At 38.1% G+C, this 20,848-nt stretch overlaps 1 protein-coding gene across 1 annotated transcript in view; it reads right to left on the reverse strand.

Annotated features, from left to right (window-relative positions):
* Positions 1-20,848, reverse strand: part of SMC3 (structural maintenance of chromosomes 3) — a 39,582-nt gene that overhangs the window by 4,517 nt on the left and 14,217 nt on the right. The window contains exons 8-24 of the mRNA XM_060171332.1: positions 19,653-19,770; positions 18,442-18,617; positions 17,340-17,420; positions 16,632-16,796; positions 16,242-16,363; positions 15,091-15,304; positions 14,162-14,265; positions 13,918-14,017; positions 12,852-13,012; positions 12,384-12,525; positions 11,059-11,209; positions 8,465-8,617; positions 5,377-5,528; positions 4,562-4,720; positions 3,676-3,783; positions 2,765-2,873; positions 494-741 (exon numbers count right to left, since the gene is read on the reverse strand). Coding sequence (XP_060027315.1) covers positions 494-741; positions 2,765-2,873; positions 3,676-3,783; positions 4,562-4,720; positions 5,377-5,528; positions 8,465-8,617; positions 11,059-11,209; positions 12,384-12,525; positions 12,852-13,012; positions 13,918-14,017; positions 14,162-14,265; positions 15,091-15,304; positions 16,242-16,363; positions 16,632-16,796; positions 17,340-17,420; positions 18,442-18,617; positions 19,653-19,770 — 2,463 coding nt within the window. The remainder of the gene's footprint in view (positions 1-493; positions 742-2,764; positions 2,874-3,675; positions 3,784-4,561; positions 4,721-5,376; positions 5,529-8,464; positions 8,618-11,058; positions 11,210-12,383; positions 12,526-12,851; positions 13,013-13,917; positions 14,018-14,161; positions 14,266-15,090; positions 15,305-16,241; positions 16,364-16,631; positions 16,797-17,339; positions 17,421-18,441; positions 18,618-19,652; positions 19,771-20,848) is intronic.

Raw genomic sequence — 20,848 nt, forward strand, 5'->3', positions numbered from 1 at the left:
AGAGAGGAGGGGAAGACAGAGAAGGGGAGAGAAAGACAGACACCTGCAGACCTGCTTCACCACCTGTGAAGCGACTCCCCTGCAGGTGGGGAGCCGGGGGCTCGAACCAGGATCCTTATGCCGGTCCCTGCGCTTTGCGCCACATGCGCTTAACCCACTGCGCCACTGCCTGACCCCCTTCAACAAGATTTTTAAAAAAATATAATTTATTCTCTTTTGTTGCTCATGTTGTCTTATTGTTATGGATGTTGTTGTTGGAAAGGACAGAGAGAAATGGAGAGAGGAGGGGAGGACAGCGAGGAGGAGAAGACAGACACCTGCAGACCTGCTTCACCGCCTGTGAAGCGACTCCCCTGCAGGTGGGGAGCTGGAGGTTCAAACCGGGATCTTTATGCCGGTCCTTGTAGTTTGTGCCAACTGTGCTTAACCCGCTGCTGCGCTACTGCCTGACTCCCTGCAACAAGATTTTATATTTAAGTTCAGCAAGACTTACCTGTTTGAGGCTCAGTGTCTGATATTTTTCAAATGCTTCCTGGGGAAGTGATCCAAGTTCTCGAATTTTCTTCATACATTCTTCTTTCTTCTTTAGTAGCATACCTTGCCGATTTGTCATTTTTTCTAGTTCTTTAGTATCATGATTTATAGCATCCATGTGTTCTTTTTCCATATTCTTCCACCGCTCCATACTTTTCTGAAGCTCTTTAATTCCAGCTTCTGTTTTATCAATGGAATTATCCAAATCTAAAATGGGGAAGACATTCAAATTGAATAATATTTTTTTTAATATTTATTTTATTTATTTCCTTTTGTTGCCCTTGTTGTTTTATTGTTGTAGTTATTACTGTTGTTGTCGTTGTTGGATAGGACAGAGAGAAATGGAGAGAGGAGGGGAAAGACAGAGAGGAGGAGAGAAAGACAGACACCTGCAGACCTGCTTCACCGCCTGTGAAGGGACTCCCCTGCAGGTGGTGAAGGGACTCCCCTGCAGGTGGGGAGCCGGGGCTCGAACCGGGATCTTTATGCCGGTCCTTGTGCTTTGCGCCACCTGTGCTTAACCCACTGCGCTACAGCCCAACTCCCAATATTTGTTTTTTAAAGTCAAGTGTGTTAAATTAAACCAAGACTTAAGGTCAAATCTATCAAAACGTATTCAAACTTTTTCAACATTTAAATTTTATTGTGAAAATTCATGAGACTCTTAGGAGCTAGGTGGTGGTGCAGCTGGCAGAGCACACATGTTACCACGTGCAAGGATCTGGATTTAATTCCCTGCTTCCCACCTGCAAGTAGGTAAGTTTCATGAGTGGTCAAACAGTGCTGCAGGTGTCTTTTTCTAGCCCTCTTTCCTTTCAGTTTTTTTCTCTATAAACAAATTGACAACCCTTCAGCTTCATTACTCGGGTGAGACCTTTCCTTTCATATTATTCTCTAATTCTATCCCAGGTGGTTCACTTTCTAACAAAGTCCCAAAACCTAGATATAGACCAGGTTCTGTGAGAGAGAGCATATGTTCACATGTATCCATAAACTAGTGCAAAATATATACCTGAAAGCAGTACATTAGAGTTTGCAGTGAGTAACCCCCCCCAACACTTCCTCTCCACTATTCCAACCTTTGGGTCCATGATTGCTCAACAATTTGTTTGGCTTTGTATGTTAACTCTCTTTTCAGCCACCAGGTTCCAGATGCTATCAGGATGCTGACCAGGCTTCCCTGGACTGAAGACCCCACCAATGTGTCCTGGAGCTCCGCTTCCCCAGAGACCCACCCTATTAGGGAAAGAGAGAGGCAGACTGGGAGTATGGACCGACCAGTCAACGCCCACGTTCAGAGGGGAAGCAATTACAGAAGCCAGACCTTCCACCTTCTGCAACCCACTACGACCCTGGGTCCATGCTCCCAGAGGGATAGAGAATGGGAAAGCTATCAGAGGAGGGGGTGGGATATGAAGACTGGGTGGTGGGAATTGTGTGGAGTTGTACCCCTCCTACCCTATGGTTTTGTTAATTTATCCTTTCTTAAATAAAAAATAAATTAAAAAATTATTAATGGGAGTCGGGCGGTAGCACAGCGGGTTAAGCGCACATGGCACAAAGTGCAAAGACTGGCATAAGGATCCCGGTTTGAGCCACCACTCCCCACCTGCAGGGGAGTCACTTCACAGGTGGTGAAGCAGGTCTGCAGGTGTCTGTCTTTCTCCCTCTCTCCATTTCTCTCTGTCCTACCCAACAATGGCATCAACAATAACTACAACAACAATAAAAAAAAAAAACAAGAGCAACAAAAAGGAAATAAATATTAAAAAAATATTAATAACATTTAAAAAGAGTGGCCATTATGAGCAGGGGATTCGTTCTGCAGGCATTGAGCCTAACCCTGATAAAAAGGAAAGGAATATAGGCATAGGACTCTCTCTTTTAAAAGATTTTACTTATTTTAATGAGAGAAGAGAACCAGGTAGCACTCTGGGACGTGCACTATTTGGGGTAGAACCCAGGGTTTCATGCTTGAAGAGTCCAAGGTTTTCTTTATCCACTGTGCCCCCTCCTGGCCAGAGACATGAAACTCAATATACAGGTCAAAATTAGGGCACACATCAGTTACTCAAGTATACAATTTTCATTAATGTGTATCTAGTTGGAAATGAACACAATCATTGGTACCTGTCTTTGCCAATTTAGACATTTCATTTTATAGTAATTTTATAAAGTGAGTAAGGTAGTTTAACTAAATAATAGATAATTTTTATGAAATAAAATTCACCTTCTGATCGTGCCATAGTATCTTTTACTCTTTTATTGATGGCTTCAAGTTCGGAGGTTGTGGCTGTGAGAACAGTACCCCCTTCTGTCTCTCTCAGTTCATTAAGTTCCTGCAACACAAAAGGAACTTCTAAATATAAAATTGCAAAAATTCCATTGTTACAAAATGTTATGATTGCCAACAATTTTGATGAGTTGGCATTATGTCTGAATAACCATTTACCAAAATTTGTAGTTCATAATTGCAAATACGTATAAAGAAATCCATAAAGATATAATGCGTGACATTAATTACTAGAAAACTTCTTAGCATCTGACAAATGTTGAGAAATTAGTAATTAGCATTTATCGAATACCTCAAAAGTACCAGGATAATAATATAAAACAGGGATTATTGTCATGCTTGTTTTACACACAGAGACACCAAACTCATTGGCTAAGGTGTATTTGAACCTGGCACCATTTGGAATGAGCTATAGCACTGGAGAGATGTCTGGTACTGTGGCCTGAATGAAAAAAAGGGATGCAATCATGAATGTGTGAGGCCTGACCTTAAAAAAAAAAAAAAAAAAAGATGAGATACTAAATGGCTTGTTCAAGATCATAAGCCAAGTGGTAGTACAGTACAACTCAAACCCAGGATAAGTGATCCAACTGGCAATTTGTTTCTAAATCCCTTATTTTCAAAACCTCTCATGTAAGAACTTTAAAAAGTTCACTGTCATCAGCTTGTAACTAAGACCTGGAGAGAACTATGGTGGTTATCACTGAAGGTGGGAGAAGTAACAGAATTTCAGTAGTGGGGGTGCTGTGGAATTGTACCTATGTTATTTTATAATTTTTACATCATTATTAAATCACTGAATTTAAAAAAAAGGTTAGTCATCAAGGAACTTTCAAAAAAGAACATACCTGTTCTACTTGGTCCAACCGTTTTCTCAAATTTTCATTGAGGTAAGTCTCCACTCGAGTAATAATACCTTCTAATTTAATCCTTTCATTCAGCAACTGTCTGTTTTCCTAGAAAGAAAAAGAAAATTTCTAACATGAAGACCATGAAGACCCCAAATCTCATCTGCTATAGTCTTACCTTTAGGTTCCTAATTCTTAAGACAATTTGTTCTGCTTTATAGCTTAGTGCTTTTCAGCCACCAAGTTGCAGTTGCTACCATGATGCCAACCTGACTGCCCTGGGTAGTGACTTCACCAAAGACCTGCCCCACTAGGGAAAAACAGAAACAGGCGGGGAGTATGGATCGACCTGCCAATGCTCATGTACAGTGGAAAAGCAACTAGAGAAGCCAAAACTACCACCTTCTGTACCCCATAAAGATCTCTGGTCCTTATTCCCAGAGAGATAAAAAAATAGGGAAGCTTTCAAGGGAGGGGACTAGATAAGAGTTCTGGTGGTGGGAATTGTACCCCTTTTATCCTATGGCCTTGTGAATATTTCTATCTTATATGTTAAAAAAAAAAAAAATAGAAGCTTCCAATGGATGGGGTAGGATGGAATTCTGGTGGTAGGAATTGTATTCCCTCTTACCCCAGTCTTGTCATTCATTCAATCACTAATAAAGATAAATAAATAAATAAAATAAAGATGGAGGGAAATGAGCTCCTGCATAATCCTAATTATGGATTAACCTAACTTACTAGAATCCTGTTTATTCTTCCAGATTTACAAATCCAAGACTCATTTCTCAGTATATTCTTCTTATACATTCCTAAATTAGCATGGCAGACATTTTTCATAATAGTCAATTACTCACAAAACCTTTTGGTTTTCAACTGTGCTTACCTGCTGAAGTTGACGAATTTCATCATTCAGTGCATCTACTCTCTTCTGATCTTCCAGACTAAGTTGAGAAAGCAAATCTGTTCCTAGTTCTGCTTTCAATGATTCTCTGGTGGATTCCATAGCATGTAGACTTGCCTCCAAACTTTGTAAACTACGTTGCTAAATGAGAGATTATCCATTTATCAATAGATATTAATAATTTCATTACTTATAACTGTTGAGAAACTAGGCAACAATCTATATTTGATATTAAAGTGAGCCAAGGTGCCACCAGCTAAAATGTAAGATGAATTTGATAATTAGAATTATGAAGCACCAAGAAAAATATTTATGAAACATTTCATGGTCAAACTAAAAATAAATCTTCCTGAATATAAGAATTAAAAAAAAAAAGAAAGAATAATTATGGGTAATGAAAAAAAAGTTGTCTTAGTACTACTGCTATTTGAGACCAAATTTGCATATTACTTATAGTAGCAGTAATTATTTTCTATTTATTTAAATGTAATCTGGACAAAATGTAATCAAATGTTCAAAGGACTTCATAAACAGTGCTTTATAGATAAAAATAGCCATAGTAAATATTAACTATTAGTAATTTATGAACAAATGTTAATTTGTTCAGTGATGTTGGGAAGTTTGAATTCAGCAAACAGAAGACTTTGGTATAAACGATATAGACACATGTAGGTTCAAAGGTACGAATCTAAACAAAGATGGAATACTTAAAACCAAAAGATAACACATATATCATACAATTCACCCCAACTTTGTATAGTTAAAACAAGTCTACAATAAAAGGTATACTTACGAACCTTAGGCATAAAGGTTTTCTCAGATTGCTGTCTCTTTTCTTTTAGCATCTTCATTTCTGATAATATGCTATCTCGAGATGCTTTAAATTTTCTTTGCTGGGTCTCTATCTGTTGCATTTGATTCATCAACTGATCAATTTCATTATTAATCCATATAGAAGGCTAAGGAAAATTCTCTTCAACTCTTAGAAATTCTATGTTTCTTCCCTTTTATATATAACCCTTAAATAGTTTCTTCACATGTATTGATCTTAACAATGTCAAATTAAAAATTACTTTTAAGTAAGCTTAATAAAACACTTCACCCTACCCTGTGACTCACAAAATGACTGTCTGTTACTTACTAGAGCTATACCAAACATTCTCAGGAAACTATAATGGAAGCTAAACAGAAAAAAAAAAAAGTCTTATATTTTAAATATTTATTTATTCCCTTTTGCTGCCCTTGTTGTAATATCGTAGTTGTTTGATAGGACAGAAATGGAGAGAGGAAAGGAAGACAGAGTGTGAGAGAAAGACACCTGCAGACCTGCTTCATTGCCTGTGAAGTGACTCTCCTGCAGGTGGGGAACTGGGGGCTCCAACCGGGATCCTTACTCCGGCCTTTGCACTTTGCGCCATGTGCACCTAACCCACTGCGCTACTGCCCGACTCCCCCCTCCCCCAAAATAAAGTTTTTTAAAAAATATTAATTTTATTTATTTAGTCACTTTTGTTGCCCTTGTTGTTTTTTTAATTGTTGTAGTTATTATTGTTGTTGGATAGGACAGAGAGAAATGGAGAGAGGAGGGCAAGACAGAGAGGAGGAGAGAAAGATAAGACACCTGCAGACCTGCTTCACCGCCTGTGAAGCGACTCCCCTGCACGTGGGGAGCCGGGGTTCGAACCGGGATCCTTATGCCGGTCCTTGTGCTTTGCGCCACCTGCACTTAACCCGCTGCGCTACAGCCCGACTCCCAAAATGAAGTATTTAAAAAATGTCTTTTCTCTAAGCAAACACTTACTATGTAACCTGTAACACTTAAAAGCACTCATCAGGGTTATAGATGAACAGGCCTTGCCCAGTGTGTGGTAGGTAACTCCATCTAGCTGGATTAGATAGGGAGATAGTTGGTACATGCTGTCAAATTTCTTTTTTCTTTGCCTCCAGGGTTATTGCTGGGGCTCAGTGCCTACACTACAAATCCACTGCTCCTAGAGGGCATTTTCCCATTCTGTTGCCCTTGTTGTTAATATTATTGTTGTCATTGCTGCTGTTGTTGGATAGGTCAGAGAGAAATGGAGAGAGGAAGGGAAGACAGAGAGGGGGAGAGAAAGACAGACACCCGCAGACTCGCTTCACTGCCACCTCCCTGCAGGTAGGGAGTCAGGGGCTTGAACCGGGATCCTTATGCACTTTGCACAATATGTGTTTAACCAGCTGCGATACTGCACACCCGCTGTCAAATTTCTTTTATTTTACAAGGCAGAGTGGAGCACGGCTATCACATATAGTAAGTAGGGACTCGAACCTAGGATCTCATAAATGCAAAGAAAAAATGTAAAAAAGAAATGCAAAAAAAAAAAAAAAAACATGGCCATCTCTGTGGACAGAATATCTTCCTTTGGTGGTATTTCCTCTTGCTAATATCTTTTTAAATTTGGACAATTTTCAAAACGTACTGTCAAAAATCAAACCTAAGAATATTTTATTTCCTAGCAGTAGTTGGACTGATGATATTAAAGCTATAAATTCACATTTTGGTCTATGTATATTTCTCTTATTTTAACCACAGCACTGCTCAGCTGTGGTTTATGGTGGTACCAGGGAATTTAACCTGAAACTTTGGAGCCTCAGGCATGAGAGTCTCATTCCATAACCATTATGATATCTACCCATCTCTATGTTTCTCTATGTATCTCATTAAAATAAAATAAATAGGGGCCAGGCGGTGGTGCACCAGGTTAAGCACACGTAGTACAAAGCATAAGGACCCATGCAAAAAATCCTGATTTGAGCCCCCACTCCTTACCTGCCAGGGGGTTGATTCACAAGTGGTGAAGTAGGTCTGCAAGCATCTTTCTCTCTCCCTCTCTATCTTCTCCTCCCCTCTCAATTTCTCTCTGTCCTATCCAAAATAATATGGAAAAAAAAAAGGCTATGGGAGCAATGGATTCATAGTGTAGATGCCAGTCCCAGCAATAACCCTGGAGGCAAAGTGACAAATTATTCTCAATACTAGAGTGTATTTAAAAAAAAAATTTAGGGGGATGGGCGGTAGCGCAGCGAGTTAAGCACAGGTAGCGCAAAGTGCAAGGACCGGCGTCAGGATCCCGGTTCAAGCCCCGGCTCCCCACCTGCAGGGCAGTCGCTTCACAGGCGGTGAAGCAGGTCTGCAGGTGTCTCTTTCTCTCCCACTCTCTGTCTTCCCTTCCTCTCTCCATTTCCTCTCTGTCCTATCCAACGACAACAATAATAACAGCTACAACAATAAAACAACAAAGGCAAGAAAAGAGAATAAATATTTTTTAAAAAGATTAAAAAAAATTATTATCTTTATTTATTGGATAGAGACAGTCAGAAATCGAGAGGAAGGGAGAGACAGAGAGGGAAAGAGACAGATACCTGCAACCCTGCTTTACCACTCGCAAAGTTTTCCTCCTGCAGGTGAGGACTGGGGGCCGGAACCTGGGTCGCACATCGCAACATATGTACTAAACCAGGTGCGCCACCACCTGGCCCCTTAGAGTGTATTTTTAATAGGTGGTATAACACAAGCTATATACATAGCACTTGTGTCTTATACTAAAGTACCAGTTTATTTATCTACGTACTATGTAGAGGCATTACTAATGCTTTCTTCCTTGAATCATTATTCTGATTGTATCATGCTCTGTAATCCTCTGACCAGTCCTGTTTCCTTTATAACTTTACTTACATAATTTTCTTGTTTTCAAAAGTTCAAACACATAAGCTCTTAAGCTTAAATAGTCAAAAGAAAATGCATAGAACTCTCCCCCACTGTATATATGTGAAGTACACTTAACATGCAAAAGGTTGTATTATTCCAGCCAAGTTTGCCACGACAGCACGAAACAAAAAAGATATTTTCAATATTTCTGCGAAGATTTTCATTGAGCTTTGCTTCAAGCTCACCTAGTTCCTCTTCTGCTTTCCTAACATCCTTTTGTAATTCAAGTCTAGACTTCCTTGTATCATAATAACCTCCAGTGAGAGCACCCCGATGACTGACTTGGTCACCTATAAATGAAACATAAATCACCAATTCTGTCCAGCAACATCTTTATTCAATGACAAAGTAACTTAAAATGAAACAGCTAATCTACAGGTTTTACCTATTAAATCAAAGTAGGAATTTAAGTTATCCTGTAACAATTCTGCTTTCCAATATTAAAATTTGCATTTAATAAATGTGTGATTAACCCAGTGCAAGTCTGGACCAAAATGGCTCTGGGCAAAGATTTAGTGCTGTGCTATCTTCCCTTCTCTCCTGTTGTCTATCTGAAAAAGTGCCTAGCAAGTAAACCTGAAATCTGTTAAGAAATAACTGCTGAAGACTAAGAGAACATGTCAGTTAAGACACAGGACCTATCTTGGGATTACTACTGTCCACATTTGAGGAAAAAAAAAAAAAAAAGAATGTAGAAGGAAAAGAAAAAAGAAAGTGGCAAAAACTTAATACATTGAAGAATAATGAACGATGGTGGCTTTTCCTTATGAAAGAATGATAATATATATTTGAGAGAATTCAAGAATCACCATTTTGAGGGACCAGGCAGTGGCACATGTGATTAAGTTACTACGTGCAATGAGCTGGGTTCAAGCCATCGTCCCCACCTGGGATCACGAGTGGTGAAGCGGTGCTGAAGGTGTCTCTCCCTCCCTTTCTATCTACATTCCTTCTTAATTTCTGTCTTATCAAAGGGGGGGGAATCACCATTTTGAAACTACCAATCTAAGAGCTGAGTCAGCCAAGGGTCATCAAAGGATGCTAACTATTGACTAAAACGTTGAGGAACCCAATGTTTATGTGCTCTTACAGGATCACAACACTACTTATTTACTACAAAGGAAAATGGGCACCTTTATAAACTCATGAATTAGCTGTCAAACTCAAGCAAGTTTGTCTCAAGTGTGACACATCACATGGTACCATAAAAAAAGCACACACTGGGTGTTGGGCAGTAACGCAGAGGGTTAAGTGCATGTGGCGCAAATTGCAAGGACCTGCGTAAGGATGCCGGTTTGAGCCCCCGGCCCCCCACCTGCAAGGGAGTCGCTTCACAGGCAGTGAAGTAGGTCTGTAGGGGTCTATCTTACTCTCCCCTTCTCTGTCTGCCCCTCCTCTCTCCATTTCTTTCTGTTCTATCTAACGACAACATCAATAACATCAATAACAACAATAACCACAACAATAAAAAACAAGGGCAACAAAAGGGGGGGAAGCACACAATGCAACTGAGAAATGGCACAGTGGATAAAAAGATGGACTCTGAATCACGAAACCCCCAGTTTAACCCCTGGTGACACATATGCCTGAGTGATGTTCTGGTTCTTGATCCCCCACCCCACCCCCCAAATGTTCTTATTTCTACCAGGGTTGCTGTTGGGGCTTGGTGTCTCCACAAGGAATCCACCTGGCAGCCATTTTTTCTTTATTTGCTAATAGAGACAGAAACTGAGAGGGAAGGGGGAGGCAGAAAAAAAGACACCTACAATACTGATTTCACCACTTGTGAAGCTTCCTCCGTATAGATAGGGGGCAGACAGGTTAGAACCTGGATCCTTGCACATAGTAAGGTATACTCTACAGTAGAGTTACCTCCTTTCATGAACAAGTAAATTTAAAAAAGGAAAAATCAAAATGCTGGAGCAGGTAAATTTGGACTCTACAGAAAAAAAATTTAATACATCCATGACTTGGATGGATATATAATTGCATTATAAAATTCATAACAAGGACTGGGGAGACAGCATAATGGTTATGCAGAGGACTTTCATGCCATAGGTTCCAAGATTCCAGATTCCCAAGTACTAACATAAGCTAAAGCTGATCAGTGCTTTCGTATTTCTGCCTCCCTTACTGGAATAAAAAAAGTAAAAAAAAAAAAAAAACTTAACAAGAAATTTGTATTGAAATTTAGTAATTCCTTCTATGACTAAAATCTCAATTACAATAGGTAGAAGTATCTGTGATTTTGTTACCAGATTAAGTAACTGTTTTCTATCAGATTAGACCTGTCACAAACCTCAGCATATTTACATGGATCAGTATAACAGTTGTATGCAAAAAAGTTAGACCAACTGCTAAATCTTATTTGATACCTTAAAAGATTAAATTTAAGTAGTAAAGCCATGCACATAGTAACCATGACAATAACTGCTTCCTTATACTTCAAAGTATTTCATTTTATAAATCTGAAAAATTTTGAAATAGAGACCATAGGTTTCAGGGAGTCAAATTATGCTCGTGGTGGTGGTGGTGGTGGGAGTTAAGAACCCCTACTATAAACCAAACTATTATACTTACAGAGAATAGCTAGATATAATGTATGAATCCCATTTGGACTTTAATTTGAACAAACCAAGTACTTAAACATGGGAAATAACTGAGTTGATCTTCCAATACTGTTTAAAACTAAGATGTAATTTGTTTAAATGCAAGGGTTACTATTACTAACCTTCTAGGGTAATGCAGTCCATAGTGAAAGCTCGAGCCAACTGGGTTGAAACTTCCATGCTACGACAAATAAGTGTTTTTCCAAACACATGTTTGAAAGCTTTGTCAAACCTGGGGTTGTATCTCAATTTACTTATCATAGGGATAGCATCCTAAAAAAGGAAGTTTGTCAACAAAGAAATCACAAGGTTAATTAAGTAGCAGCTATTGTGAATTACATCTTCATGCCTGAGGCTCCAAGGTCCCAGGTTCAGTCCCTGGAACTACCATAAACCAGAGGTGAGCAGTGCTCTGGTAAGAAAAAAGAAAATTATTATTATTTTTTTAAATTTTAATTTTTTTATTATTTATTTTCCCTTTTGTTGCCCTTGTCTTTTTTATTGTTGTTGTAGTTATTGTTGTTGTTCTTATTTATTTTCCATTTTGTCGCCCTTGCTGTTTATTGTTGTTGTTGTTACTGATGTCATCATTGTTAGATAATACAGAGAGAAATGGAGAGAGATGGGGAAGACAGAGAGGGAGAGAGAAAGATAGACACCTGGCAGACCATTTTTTAGCCATTAGAAAGAGGGGGAGTCGGGCTGTAGCGCAGCAGGTTAAGCGCAGGTGGCGCAAAGCACAAGGACCGGCATAAGGATCCCGGTTTGAACCCCGGCTCTCTACCTGCAGGGGAGTCGCTTCACAGGCGGTGAAGCAGGTCTGCAGGTGTCTATCTTTCTCTCCTCCTCTCTGTCTTTCCCTCCTCTCTCCATTTCTCTCTGTCCTATCCAACAACGACAACAACAATAACTACAACAATAAAAAAACAACAAGGGCAACAAAAGGGAATAAATAAATAAAATAAATATAAAAAAAAAAAGAAAGAGGAAAAAATGGCTCTACCTCTCAAATAGTTTTATCAGGTTCTCACTGGATATGGGCCTGCAAAACAGCTTGCTTGGACAGTGCACAGCTTTACCATGTGTACAACCCAGGTTCATGCATGCTAGTTTTTCATTAAAAAGATACACACACACACACACACACACACAGACACACAAACAGACAGACAGACACACACACACACACACACCATTATTGTTGTCAATAGAACACCCTCTAGAAATTATCTGGCATTTGAGATATTTTCAAAACTTTTCACATATGCAATGATTTGATACCTCACCTATGATTTTTTTCCTTCCAATCTCTAATTAAGACCTATAAAAACTAAGCTCTATAAGAAATCCCATTTCACAGTCTAGTGAATTCCAATGTGTGGAAGGGTTGCAAATACTAACTAAACATGAGGAAAAGCAATATATCAACATTCAGATCTTAACTTACATTGGTTTCAGGATAGGCAGTATCTCTGACATCTAACTTGTTCAGAGGCAGGAAAGTGACCTCCCCAGGAAGATTCATTTTATTAAACTCCATCAAAATTTTTGTGCTAACTTCATCTGAATCAACAATATGATAAAATAACCTACATGCAAACAGAATAAAAGATATATTTAAAGCTAGGCTTTAAAGTGCTTTTTAAAAAAATGCTGTAAATGTGTATCAGTTTACTTTTTCCCTTGAAATTCAATTTGTATAGGAAGAATACGGGAAAGCCCCAAGAGAATAATAAAGTTCTAACTTCTACAATTAGGAATACTTAGCATCTTTATACCTGTATTAGAAAATCAAGTAGCTGTGGATAAAAAAATAATGGAAGTCATACTGTACTTAACATTGAAAGAAATTGATTCTTGGATTTTTATTCCCATTTCCCTTGAAAAGTTTAAAATAGAAAATCAAACATCTCACCTATTTCCAGCAGTGACTTCAACACATGTGTAGAAAGCAGGCTCACATTCGAAGTTATTCATCACAATGCCATGGTAGCCATTTTGAACATGCTGGTTTATTCCTTTCCGTCGAAAATGGTCTAGTACTTTGTTTATGCTGTCTATCCCATTTAAAATGGCCTATTAATTGATGGAAGGGGAAAATATAAAGATAATATCACCAATGACATTTCTGTTAAATCAGAAATTAGCTCATTACTCTGTATATTTTTAAATGTATCATGAAGCCAGGGAAATAACACAATGATTTATGCAACACACTTATCATGTTCAAAGCCTTAGGTACAATTCCAAGCACCACTATCAACAGTTGGGTAAGTGCTCTAGTTTACAAAAAAGGGGAGGGAAGGAATGAGCACACACCCTCTGGATTAAATTAAATGCCCACCCCTATCATCCTTCAAAGCACAGCAACTATATTAATTACTTTAAATTAATATTTAGCTTACTTCATGTATTCATGTAAGCATAAAAGAAACCCCAGTGATGGATGGGGTACGGGGACAAGTATTTTATCTAAAAATTAAAAAACACAGCCCAGAAAAGTAGCACATTGAGTAAGGCACTGAACACTCAAGGATGAGGCCCCAAGTTCTATGCCAGCATCAAATGTGAGAGTAATGCTCTCGTTCTTTCTCTCCTCCCGCCTCTAATTAGTGAATAAATACTTTTCAAGTTAAGAATGCTGTCATTAACAGAATGAGTGATAAGTGTGAGCATTTAAGGAGTTGCGTGGAGGCACACCAGGGTGAGTACATGTTACAATTTATAAGGACCCCAATTACAGGGGGAAGTTTCACAAGCAGTGAAGTAGGGCTGCAGGCATCTCCCTCTGTCCTCATCTCATCCTTTGCTCTTGAGTTTTGTCTCAATCCAACAAATAGAATGTTTACATTTCTAGTACAAGTGATTTGCACACTATTACTATTATTTGAGACCAATGACCTGTAGCTTAAAAGCTAATAAATTCTTGGGCAATAATTGACTCAATGGAAAAATGTAATAATTAAAAAAAACCTGCCCACCTTTCCTGTTGCAGCTCTAAGGAGTTGCTGTTTCTTTTCAAGATCTTCTCTTTTAGCTGCAAGTGCCTGCTGTTCGGCATTCTCCTCTCTCCACAAGTAACTAATCAAGAAAAATTATTCTATTTTATTTGAAAGATTTAAGAAGAGTCACGAAGAGTACACAATTAAAACACTGAAAACAAGTTTGAAAGGCTAATTACTAAAAACAATTTAGCAGTGATTAAACTTATTTTAGTATACTAACTTTCTTTCACTCTGCAATTCATCCTTTTTATTTTTCACTTCATAATATTTTCTGTCCAGTTCTTCTACTCGAGCTTTAACTTCATTAAGATCTTGATCCAGTTTCTATGGAAATAAAAATAATTAAATATTGTGAGTGACTAAAAAAGGTTTGCCACCTTAATTGTGGCAATGATTTCACAGGAGACTGTGTGTCAAAACGTATCCAATCATAACACTTTAAATGCAACTTATTTTATAAGTTCATTATACTTCAACAACACTGTTAAAGAATCCAATTTCAACTTAAAAAACTGCCTTTAGCCGAGAGCAAATACAGGAAGAAAACCATAATATGGTTACTCTAAAATATTGTTAAAGTGAAAGTAATTTGTTCATTGATGATCAGTATGTTACTATGTCTATAACATATATATACCCCAGGGTTTTAGAAGAATACATAAACAATGCATTGCATTGACCTGCTTTATGTATTGCTTCCTCTATACTTATACACCAGAAAACAAAAGGTCCACAGTCGTTCTGAGAAGCTAAAGGTTGTTTACACACTATACTTAGCACTTGAATCACTGCTACCCAAGATAAAAAAAAATAGGCTTCAGCTTCACATGCTCACTTTAATACCCTAGTTTTGGTGGTAAGTGTGGAACCATACTCGTAAATCACTAAAAAAAAAAAAAAAAATTGGGAGTTGGGCGCAAAGTGCAAGGATCGGCGATGTAAGGATCCTAGTTCAAGCCCTGGCTCCCCACCTGCAGGGGAGTTGCTTCACAGGCGGTGAAGCAGGTCTGCAGGTGTCTGTCTTTCTCTCTGTCTTCCCCTCCTCTCTCCACTTCTCTCTGTACTATCCAACAATAATAACTACAACAATAAAACAATAAGGGCAACAAAAGGGAATAAATAAGTATTTATATATAAAAAAGTTCTTACATTATATTGTTCCAGATTCTTCTCTTTATTTGCCTCGGTGTCCTCCAAATCCTTATGTATAGCAGCAATCTGTCTTTTCTTGTCATTTATAGCCTGATCTAAAGACTTAAGTTCCTTCTTAATCCACTTATCCCTTTCTTCTTTGGATGTAAATTGGCTTCCTCTACCCTGCTTTGCATAAAGGTCTGTTCTTTCCTGTGTAGCTTGGGCCAATCTATGCAAGGTAGAAGAAAAGTTAGATTGAAAAAAAGAATAAGGACTATCAACTTTAGTTGTAATCCATATATCAAAGTATATAGAGATGATGATTACTTTAAGATTTTTACTAGGAAACTAAGAATATAAAGCAGAAACTTTCGCAGAGCTGCTCAGACTAGTTTTTGTAATGTTAATTTAAATTCATAATCAAAGTTAAATGGCCCAAACCTAAAGATTCCAGGCCAAGACTATCAAATCTAGACAGTTCTATCGCTCAATTCAGGAAGTTTCCAAAAGACTAGTGATCTTTTCTTTACTTATGTTAACATTTTTTATCCCTTACAGTAATAGACAATATAAAAGTTAAAAGGTGGGGTTGGATAGTGGCACACGTTATAATGCACAAGGACCTGGGTTCGAGTCCCCGTCCCTATCTGCAGGGGGAAAGCTTCATGATTGGTGAAGCAGGGCTGAAGGTGTTGCTCTCTGTTCCTTCCCTCTCAACTTCTGGCTGCCTCTACCCAATAAATAAATAAAGATAATTTTTAAAAAAGTTAAAAGTTAAGAGAAAGCACTTACAACATACAGTAAAACATTAAATACCCAGATTATATATCAATACAATCAACAGAGAGATACTAATATCTAGATGTTAAAACAGCTTTGAGTGAAAGTGACATAATGAAATCATATGATGTTAAGATGCCAACTGGGTAAAAAAATCAAGTCATGCATGTTAAATCATTAAAGTGTAATAGCACAGAACCTCAAGTTTTTCACATTTAAAGTGGGGATTAATGTGGCTCTTCCAGAGCTGGTAAATAGAAATAATGTAAGCAATATGCATACAATGTTGGTCCACAGTGAAATTGACATTTATCTTTTTCCCCGCAATTATTGTGCCTTCTTAACCCACAACTATGTAGAAAGTTAATGTTGGTGAAGATTCAGACCTAGCAATTCCTCGCTCTTCTTTTTCTTTTACACTGTTGAATTTAGGTTCAGTTTCTGCCAGTTCTTTCTGCTTTTCTTCTATTTTTTCAAGCAGTTTCTGCCTCTCTTTTAATAAGCGTTTCTGCAAGTAAAGCAAGACAAGTAAAAATACAATCTTATTTCATTTGTAAGTCTAGCATGAGAAAAAAATTAAGGAGAAAACTGATCATGCAACACAAAACTAATTTTAGATTTATAAAAAAGAAACAGTAGTGAGCTATGTACTTGAGTGCTAATAACATCAAATCTTTTTACCAAAAATTCAGGCATGCACACTGGTTCCTAAAAAACAGTCTTCTGAAGTTCCTATTCACCTCACCATTTCTCTAATTTTTAGCATTTTATCTTACCCTTTGTTCACTGTTGCCCGCCAACTCATCTTGTAAATCCTTAGCTTTCAGTTCCAATTTAGTCCTCTGCTTAATTTGTTCTTGCCTTTCAGCACTTAGCTGCTCCTTTTCTTCTTTCATAGCTGAAATTTTTGTTTTCAGTTCTCTAACTTGTCGCTCAATATCCTATTCAAAGAACATCAAATAGAAATAAATGTACCAGGCAATCAGAAATACATTAGCAGAATTCTGACAATTCACTGTTTTTTCTTTCACTAACTTTCAGTCCCATTCTCTTTTCAATACTTAATTCTAGTAACACCCTTTTGGAAGTTACCATTCCATAGCTGTCATACAAAAGGACTTATTCTGGTAAAAAAAATCTGAGTCAAGGGAGTTGGGCGGTGGCACAGTTAAGCGCAGGTGGCACAAAACACAAGGACCAGTGTAAGGATCCCGTTTTGAGCCCCCCAGCTCCCTACCTGCAGAAGAGTTGCTTCACAGCGGTGAAGCAGATCTGCAGGTGTGTCTTATCTTTCTCTCCCCCTCTGTCTTCCCTTCCTCTCTCCATTTCTCTCTGTCCTATCCAATGATGACATCAATAACAACAATAAAAAAGGGCAACAAAAGGGAATAAACATTAAAAAAAAAATTAAAACAAAAAACCAAAACAAACAAACAAACAAACAAACAACCCCGAGTCAATCCAAGCCTAGTTTATAATCTTACCTCCATCTTATCCCTTGCATCCTGCTGGGCATCTCTTAATTGTCTGGATTTTTCTCCACTAGTCTCTCGCTTAGCAGACAGCTGAAGAAATAAAAAAGTTTCAATTTCTAACTCATTCTGTACTTGCCTGACACTTAATCACATGTAGTAAAGGTTTTGCATTCCCACTAAAATAAGAAGCAATCACTTGCAAATTCATTTAGTAATTTAAATATCTAAAACAAAATTTTGTGCAAAAATGTCAGCAATGTTAATAACAAGCTAATTTTAAAAGAAAATTTATGAAGCTTCAACAGTGGTTTTCTCTCATTTTGGTTTGCCTAAAGCATCCACACAACCATATTTCAATACACCTACAATAAGGACCACATGAGTCAGGTCATTTTTGAAATAATTAGAACAAACTTGCCAACTAATGAACTGAGTTCTTTTTTTTAATTGTTCTATCTATTTTCATGAAGAGAGACGGTGCAGAAACAGACTAGAGCACTTTTCTGCTCTGGCATTGAGTGGTACTGGGGACTGAACCTGGAATCTCTGGTGAGCTACTGCTGTGAATAGGCCCCCTCTCACCCATAAAAATAACAATGCCATGTTATACCAGCATTGTTACTGAAAACCCAGTTGCTTCAGAATTTAGTTTTATCTTTTTAATAAAAGGAATAAGGTAATGCATATTATTCCTGCCTCCCACAACTGCTCTGTAAATTATTTTTACAGCAGGACGGCTCAGCCCTGGTTTATGATGGTGCTAGGACATAGGCTGGGGACCTTGAAGCTTCAGGAATGCAAGTCTTTTGGCATAACCATTGTGCTACCTCCCTCCTCACCCCCCAGCAGAAAAAGAATTGGATATACTGTTGCCAACATCTAAACAGTGGAGATAAATATGTTCTGATGTTGCTATAGTAGGTAGTGAGCCCTCCTGTAGCAACCACACAACAGAAAGGATCACGTGGCAGCATGAACTGGCAAGCTCAGATGGGGAGTACCCAAATGATCTGAGGTTTTTAGTTCAAAAATCATTTAAAAGTACAACAAAAGTTTAGTATACCCATAAGATATGAAAGTAATCGGAATTCAAGTGTCAAAGGTATTTTACCTCATCAAGTTTAGCACGAGTCTCGTTAAGTTCCTGATTGTAAATGGTATATTCCAGAGCGCGCCTCATTTTATCCCACTTCTGATATTGAGCTAGTTCTTCCTTTTCTTCCTCTAAGGTGTGTAATCTCTCCTCAATATACTTTAACAGCTCATTGATCTTTTCCCGTTTGCCCTCTTAAGAAAAATGAGAGTGGAGTTGATAAAGTTGTAATGTAATATCACTTCTCAAGTACACCATGAGTTAATTTTAAGAACTATAGCACTATTCTGATACTATGTGGTAATTAAGCCTAAGATACTAAGTGGCAATTAAGATGCTCTGTTTAAGTTGCACTCTTATAAAAAAGCATCAGATGACACTAATTCTTTTTTTTTTTAATTTACTGGGAGATTAATGTTTTACATTCGACAGTAAATACAGTAGTTTGTATATGCGTAACACTTCTCAGTTTTCCACATAACAATACAACCCCCCACTAGGTCCTTTAGATGACATTAATTCTTATGTCACATCTGCTATGGGCCTCATGTGGACCACAGCATAAAAAAAAAAAAAAAATCTAACAGTGGTGAAAACAACTTAAAATTTTTATAATAGGACCCATCTGTAGGTGCTACATACAAACCACAGTGCTACTGTATCACCCACCCCCTACTAATCACCACTGACTGTGAAATAGGATTCTGAAAATGAGGCTCTGGACCGAATAGATCAAGTCTAAAGTTACAGCATCATTTTTTTTTTTATATTAGTCAGATTGAGCCCAAAACTGCTGGCCTCAAGTCATAAAACAACTTGAAAACTTGAAAAACAAAGAACAGACTAATAAAGATTCTAAACTCAAAGTTCCTCATTTACTTGTTCCGTAACACCTTGTGTCAACTGGAAATGCATCCATATTTGTAATCTTTGCCAGCAACGATGGAGACATCAGAAACACATAGCTGTCCTATGAAAGCACTTTTATCTTGCAGTAGCAACAATTTATTTAAATAAATTATCAGAAATTTCAAGTTTTTACCTGCCCTAAACTGATTTTTTTTCATACTGTATAATAATTTGCTTGTGTACTGAATATGCACATTGAGTGGTACATAGGCAAACTAGCATACAACATATTCCTGAGAATAGACATTAGCTCCTTTCAACTATGATAACACAATGAAAAATTCACAACAAAAGGTAGGATAGAATCATATTTATTTTACCTGTTTCTTTCATTAGAGAGATACTTTCTTCCTTTCGTTCATCATACACTCTAGTACCAGCTACTTCTCTTAGTAGCTTTAGTCTCTGTGAATCAGGTGCTGTTGCCATCTGGTTGATCTAAAAATTTAGAAAAATTATGACATAACTGCAAACTCCTCTTTTAAGAACTTTACCTTGAAAGATGCTAACTTTTTTTTTTTTTTCCCTCCAGGGTTATTGCTGGGCTCGGTGCCTGCACCATGAATCCATCGCTCCTGGAGGCCATTTTTCCCCCTTTTTGTTGCCCTAGTTGTTGCAGCCTCGTTGCGGTTATTATTGCCCTTGTTGACGTTGCTTTGTTGTTGGACAGGACAGAGAGAAATGGAGAGGAGGGGAAGACAGAGAGAGGGGGAGAGAAAGATAGACACCTGCATACCTGCTTCACCGCCCGTGAAGCGACTCCACTGCAGGTGGGGAGCCGGGGGCTCGAACCGGGATCCTTATGCCGGTCCCTGTGCTTTGCGCCACGTGCGCCTAACCCACTGCGCCACCGCCCGATCCCCGAAAGATGCTAACTTTTAAGTAGAAGATGATTTCACTAATGTGATTTGTGCAATCCACATACCTTAACACCTATATTTTCCTTACTTAAGTAAAATTTCCTAAACAAAAATCCAAACAGAACTGATAAATTCATGAGTTTTAATTTATTTAAGCCTTGAAAAGTTACAAAATCCTAGAACCTCTGGGATTTTGCTTGTATTTCTTGATGCCTCTCTTCTCAATCTCTTACTGTTATATTGCCCCCACTGGCCTCAACTAAATCAACACAACCCCAGTGCCATCATGCTACATTATGCCGCCACTGCCTTTTTGCTTCGGATTGTATCCAGAGACGCCAAGCTGGAGATGCCAACTTCCCAATCCCAATAATCTGGAGAGACCTTTCTTAACACATGGGACTACCTAGTTCCACTTCAGATGGTGCTTTCTTCAGCAAAGTTACAGATCCTAGATATGAGCTAGGACCTAGGGGACTGGGTACATGTATACATATATCATTATTGCTATATGCCTCAAAGTAAAAGTGCTTAACAGTTCCCCTCATCCTGTGATTAGATTACTAGATCCCTAGCAACATAAACTTTAGTATTTTAATTATGGTATACTTGAGTACAGTATTCAATTTCTGAAGAAACTTTTCAAATGTGAAAAT

Source organism: Erinaceus europaeus, chromosome 14 (assembly GCF_950295315.1).
Source record: "Erinaceus europaeus chromosome 14, mEriEur2.1, whole genome shotgun sequence".
Lineage (NCBI taxonomy): Eukaryota > Metazoa > Chordata > Mammalia > Eulipotyphla > Erinaceidae > Erinaceus > Erinaceus europaeus.